Source organism: Pocillopora verrucosa, chromosome 1, assembly GCF_036669915.1.
Source record: "Pocillopora verrucosa isolate sample1 chromosome 1, ASM3666991v2, whole genome shotgun sequence".
Taxonomy (NCBI): domain Eukaryota; kingdom Metazoa; phylum Cnidaria; class Anthozoa; order Scleractinia; family Pocilloporidae; genus Pocillopora; species Pocillopora verrucosa.
This window is the reverse complement of record NC_089312.1, coordinates 18000178-18006546: the sequence shown is the minus strand read 5'-3', so window position 1 is coordinate 18006546 and position 6369 is coordinate 18000178. Positions and strand designations below refer to the sequence as shown.

The following is a 6369-nucleotide window of genomic DNA, read 5'->3' as shown; positions in this document are numbered from 1 at the left end:
AAAGTTTACTTTTTATAACAGTTATTTGCTTTTTCACCCATTGTTTACAGGAAAATCGTCATCTAAATTTGCGACATTTGAGATACTTTGAAAACTTTGCGGTAGACCGAGAGATTTGTCTTGCAACCGGAATATTCTGAGACAAACCGGAAGTACTGACGGGTCAGAAAGCACGCGATTGTCGCGCCGGTCGGGCGACTGCCGCGACTTTTACCTTAGTGCTCAGTCCTTTCCAGCTTATTCTCGGCCGCATGGTAACAAGATGGCTGACCCTCTGTAAAGTTGTTCGCAGAGTTTTGCAAGTCTTTTTCTCCTTCAATTTAGCATTATTCTCGAAAATGGCACGACAGAGGAAAGGAAAACACAGTTTCGATTCTTCAAGAGATCATGTAGATAGGACTAAATTTCCTCGGCGCCGGGTGAAGGAATCTTCTTTCAAACCAATTCTAGTGCTGGCAGCTGTTTTTGGTCTTCCATTGTTTTTGTTTGGAGCCTATAAACTTTGGAATTACAAATTGTCCACACGTCTTTTCACGCCACTCGATGCGCCGTTAGTTATAAACAAGAGTGAAATGGAAATGAGTCGCTTCTGGGGAACATATCGATCTAACCTCTACTTTGGGCTGCGGTAAGAAAATTATTGATTTGAAAAAAAAAAAAAGCTGACACTATTTTTTTCTTAAATTATGACGACTCACTTGAGCTTGGTTATCTGTTAGTTTCAGTTACAAAGCTAAATTTATTTCCTTTTAAATTTTAAGACTAAAGTCGTTAAACATGACTTCTGAGGATTTTTCTCCTGAACCCTTGAACTCTGAAGAATGATGAGCATCAAGTTTCTCCTTACAGAATCATGGCTGAATCAAACAATAAGGTAATGGGAATAAAGAGAATGATCACCATCTAGAGAATCCTGGACTGTGAAACAAATTCTCCTGGCCAATTCCATGTGAAATGTCTAGAGAACAGTGTGTTGATTATGCACACTAATTTTATGGTGAAGAGGAGTAATGGAGACTGTTGTAGAGGGTTCTGTGAGGACAGGTGAGCTTACCCTATTTGGGGGGAGTTCTATCCACCAGATCCATATTGTTTGGCCCTTTACACCCTAACATCAAAATGCATATTCTCCATACTGTTCTCTATACATTTCCTAAGGTGCTGAAAAGGAGAATTTGATGATCAATTATGAGCCTCTTTAATTGGAGATCATCTCCTTTATTCTCATGACCTTTATCTGTAATTTAGAGATGATATTGTAAGGAGAAATAAGATGCTAGTCACTCCACGGATTTAAGGATTAAAGGGTAAATTGTCATGCAAGTGTTCATTTATAACAAAGATGTGATGATAATTAACTCTAGCCCAACAAAATGTAAGGCTGGATAGGAATTTATCCTTCAGTCAGTCTTCACTATATTTCAAACAGCTTAGGGAAGGTGCTGTGTCTTTGGTTACCCTACATATTTAAGAAGTTTTAACTTGATGAGAAAAAAATCAAGTATTTTCTTGATCTCATTTCCAAGAAAATGAATCAATGTAAAAGGTGTTGAAGTTACTTTCCATTGAGGAATTGATAATTTAAGGTAACAAAACCATTTTCAACCACCTCAAAGAGATACATTGATAGAGTTAGGAATTGGGCCTAACTGTAGAAAAAATCATTTTTACATTTACTGCAATAATGTGAGTTCATCTTAAACTGGTCTTCTGGAGAATGATTTTGAGACCATTATTACTGGATCAAACTAGACCACCAGATCTTCTTCTTTGTGAGGGAATATCAAATATAGGATTACCTCTTTCATCTCCATAACCCTACATAGAATGTATAATTATGGCAGAAAATGAAGACGCATGCTATTTTTTTTTAATTTAGCTGGCCACCTTCCAGAAGATTTTGTGTGGATTGAACTTGCTCAATTACAAATCTTTTTCTATTGTCCACAGAACAAGGAGTCCTAAGTCCCTCATGACAGGTTTAATGTGGTTCCCTCAGCTTTCACCTGATGGTCAAGTAACCATTCGTCACACTTGTGAGCAGTCTGACGGGCTTCCCAAGTATGGTTGGCTTAAACACGATGGCACCAACTTTGGTTCTCAGCAAATAGTTGACAAAGATTTTGAGTTGAATACAGACTTTGTGAAAAGGTTGGGTGGAGATCATGGTGGAGACTGGACTGCAAGAATTTCAGGAAAGAGAACGGTTGGTGTTTTTTTGCCCCATTTAGTCATACCCTGATTCTCACGGTCACTTAATGACACAACAAGCATGAGCTAATAATCAGCATTTTTGAAATGTGTCCAAAATCAAACTTCAAAGAGATGCACTGATTTTTCCTTTCTGACCTTTGCTTAATTGCTGACAAGAGAGATAGTTTTTCAACCTTAAGTTACTTTTCACCAGTCTCATTCACAGACTTGATTTTTTGTTTAATATTTTATCTTAGATTTAACTGTCAGGTTGAGGTGAAATTGAAAACGTAAACAATTTAAATGCAGTATTTCATCGTAGATACTTAATCGAAATTTCAAATGACTCTAAATCGTTTAACACTTTGAAATATGTTTATTCATTTGTTATTTTTGCGTCCGATTCGTTTTTTAGGGAAACCCCAGGCAGATGGTTTCGTTACTTTTCTATGTCACTTACGAAGGAGAAGCCCAACTGCAGCCAGTTGTCCACAAGAACACACTTACAGCGCTGCGCGGTTACACGCCTGAACTCGGCTCTTTTAAGCTATATTTTCCACGCCCCTCTAAAGTCTTGTTGTCGTCGTTCTTAATTACACACACGCCGCACGTGCATTCGGTCAAGGAAATAGTGATGCAGAACATGCGTGGGGAAAAAATGAAAGATGGCAAGAATATGCAGCTGCTTGCCTTAGCGGGTCACGTGGCTAAACGTGACCAGAATGGGCGTGAGTTACCAGTGAACCTATTTGTCCAGCAATGGATTCTCGAACTTCCTTTCGACGTGGAGTTTGTGTTCGAGTCTGAAAGTTCCTCAACCAGGGAGAAAAGCCTGATAGGGGCTGCTTTCACGAATCTTAGAGATAAATACAGCGCCGAATTTGACAAAAAATTTGAAGAAAAGTTTTCGTTGAAGGCTAAAGGGTTTAATGACGATGAGGTTAAATTTGCGCAGGCCGGGCTAAGTAACATGATTGGAGGCATTGGTTATTTCTATGGAAGCTCAAAAGTGATTTCTCGGTTCTTTAAGGAACCGAAAGATTACTGGGAAAGCGCTTTGTACACCGCAGTTCCGTCGCGTCCTTTCTTTCCACGAGGTTTCCTCTGGGATGAAGGCTTCCACCAACTACTAATCAGTCAGTGGGACTCGGATATAAGCAAAGATATCATCGGCCATTGGCTGGATTTGATCAACATTGAAGGTTGGATTCCTAGGGAGCAGATTCTCGGCGACGAAGCCCGAACGAAAGTACCTTCAGATTTCGTCGTACAGCACAACGAAAACGCAAACCCACCCACTTTGATCCTGCCTATCAAATCGATGGTGGATAAGGGCGTGTTGGATGAAGAATACTTGCGGAAGATTTTTCCTCGCCTGAAGGCGTGGTTTAATTGGTTCAACACTACACAGTTAGGAAATCAACCATCTACATACAGGTGGCACGGGAGGGATGCTAAGACAGACAGAGAGTTGAATCCTAAGACGCTTACCTCCGGGTTGGATGATTATCCCCGTGCGTCGCACCCGTCAGACGATGAAAGGCACGTTGATCTACGTTGCTGGATGGCATTTGCTGCAGGACTGATGGCTGACATCGCTGAGGCTGTGGGTGAGAAGTCAGATGCCGGCTTGTACAAATCAACGAGCCAGTATCTGTCGGACAACAGGCTGTTGGACGAGTATCATTGGTCTTCAAAGGCGGAGACGTATAGCGATTTTGGCAATCATACCAAGTTTGTGAAGCTTGTTCAGCGTGTTATGTATCCGAATCAACCCGGTTCGCCCAAAAAGACTGTTCGCATCGTTACATCAAAGCAGGGTCCTTCTCTTAGGTACGTGAACGCAGTTGGTTACGTCAGCTTGTTTCCATTTCTGCTTCAGATCCTAGATCCCACTTCACCCAAACTTGAAAAAGTTCTCACTCAGTTAAGAGACCCAGAGAAGCTGTGGGGTAAGTACGGTATACGGTCCTTGTCCAAGAGCGACCCCGTCTACAAGAAGCACAACACTGAACACGATGCTCCTTACTGGAGAGGAGCCATATGGATCAACATCAACTTCCTGGCCGTGAGGGCCTTGAACCACTACGCTAGCATCCCGGGGCCTTACCAGGGCACAGCTAAAGCAATTTACACAGATTTACGACAAAATCTAATCAAAAATATGTTCAGGGAGTACGAGAGGTCAGGGTTCATATGGGAACAGTACGACGACGGGACAGGTCATGGGAAGGGGTCTCATCCTTTCACAGGGTGGTCCTCTCTCGTGGTGCTCATGATGTCAGAACATTTTTAAAAATTTAGCACAGGTTTTTAAAATTTATTAGAACAAAATAATATTGACTATTGATTGTGACTCAAAAGAACACTCTAAAAGAGATTTTATCGTAGTTCGTTCAAGGGCGCCTTTGATTGGGTGTCGTAAACCCTAAACTTAAGTAATCACAAGTTAGGTCGAAGAAAAGGAACAATATGTGCATCTACCGTAAACGCTCTAATAAACTTTCTCCTTTGTTGTCCCTCTTTCATAATAAGACTCCTCCTCCCTAATAATGTCTCTCCTTAATAAGTCCCTCTCCAACAGGCCTCTCCCCTCCCCAATTGGCCCCTATTTTCCTTGTCTTCCCCCCTCCCCAATAAAGTACTCAAAACAAGTGGTGTAACAATCATTCGTTCGGGAAAGATAGTTTTACAGATTAAAATATACTCGTATTTGAAAGTCTAAATTAGTTTCCTAACTCTGGGCGACAATTCAGAAGTATGAAAACGGCTCACATGTTGTTCCTCAGTGAGACAGAACTGTGGTGACAGTAATAGCTACAAAGTAGACGAATATTTACACAATTCCAACCATGCCGTTTCTCTTTACTCGTGCTTAGTAAGTAATATGAAAAATTCAATCTTTCATCATCGCTGGATCCCGTCCAAAAAGAATGAACTGATTTTCACCGTTTAAATTTGGAAGAGTAAAAATCTGTGAATTTCGTGAACTGCTTCTCGCTTTTTTAAGCTTGGAAGAGTAAAAATGGGTAACTTTCGTGAACCCCAGTCCTTTCCTTGTAACTGAAGATCAGTATGAAAAAAAATATCACTGATTTAGTTGAGTGGTATGGCCTCCTAACCGTAAGTCTCGAGATCAGACTGATACTTCTCTCTTCAAGCTGTTAAACAGTTGCTTGTAAATTTCTTTAGAGCGTTAAAATAGAGTCCGCCGCTTACTGTTCAGTTTTTTCTATTCTTATCACCTGTTTGCTTGCTACTCAATTGATACTGTAAGGAAAATTACCATGTTAATCGATTTGGGTTTTAATTAAGGGTTAAGAGTTCACCCTATGGTTTTCGTAGATGGGTCCCAATTAGTTGTTAGCCGTACAGTACTGATGATAGATTCTACCTTGGTCGTAACGATGGTATCAAGAACTGGTAAACTTAACCCTTCAACTCCCAGAAGCAATGAACATGTAATTATAATATCCATACATAATCCAGCAAGCAGGTAATGAGAAAACTCAAACTTATCAGGTAGGATTTGTTCTCACGATCTAGCACCAAATTCTCGTAACCAATTTGTAAGGAAATGCTAAACAGCTAGAAGGGAGGATTAACAATCACATCTTGGGAGTTCAAGGGTTAAAGCTAACTGTTATCAAAGACGCCAAAGGTGGATTTGAAGAATCTAGTCATGACTGTTTTCACTTTCACACCGTGACAATATTTCCTGCCAATAATTCATACCCAACATGTCGCTATATATTGTATAAAATATAAGTTTGGGGAAAGGATGGGCTCCTTGGATACTGAAATACCCATTATTTTTTTCCATGAGGCACTTAAATGGCCTTTAAAACTACATTCGCTGATCCAATCTCTATTGTGAAAGGCAGCCGGGTTAAAATGGATGAGAGTAACAGATCATTCTCGGATCAAAGACCGAGCCCCTGGCCTCTCTTTGAAACAGAGGCTCGTGAAATCTCGGGGATGTCCTATTCCATCGCGTCCATCCAGCTGAATCATGAGAGGAGAGGAGGATAGAGAAATGGGAGAGAAAAGTTAGCCGTGAGAGAGGAAAGGGGAGCATGAGAAAAGTTAGCTGTAAGGGCAAACCGCATGACCGTGGAAAACTACCTCTCGTGATACTGGAAAAAAAAGTTGGACCATTTATCTATAGTAGTGGAG

At 40.7% G+C, this 6369-nt stretch overlaps 1 protein-coding gene across 1 annotated transcript; it reads left to right on the top strand.

Moving 5' to 3' along the window:
• The first annotated feature begins 258 nt into the window (after nucleotides 1-258).
• Nucleotides 259-5389, top strand: LOC131799788 (mannosyl-oligosaccharide glucosidase). The gene is made up of 3 exons (XM_059117486.2): nucleotides 259-628; nucleotides 1951-2206; nucleotides 2609-5389. Exons 1-3 carry the CDS (start codon nucleotides 339-341, stop codon nucleotides 4487-4489), a joined length of 2427 nt encoding a protein of 808 aa, XP_058973469.2. The 5' UTR covers nucleotides 259-338; the 3' UTR covers nucleotides 4490-5389.
• The last annotated feature ends 980 nt before the right edge of the window (nucleotides 5390-6369 follow it).

Coding starts and splice junctions, on each gene's coding strand:
- LOC131799788 (XM_059117486.2), top strand. CDS start 339: ATGGCACGACAGAGGAAAGGAAAACACAGTTTCGATTCTTCAAGAGAT. Junction 629..1,950: donor AACCTCTACTTTGGGCTGCG/GTAAGAAAATTA, acceptor TATTGTCCACAG/AACAAGGAGTCCTAAGTCCC. Junction 2,207..2,608: donor GAATTTCAGGAAAGAGAACG/GTTGGTGTTTTT, acceptor TTCGTTTTTTAG/GGAAACCCCAGGCAGATGGT.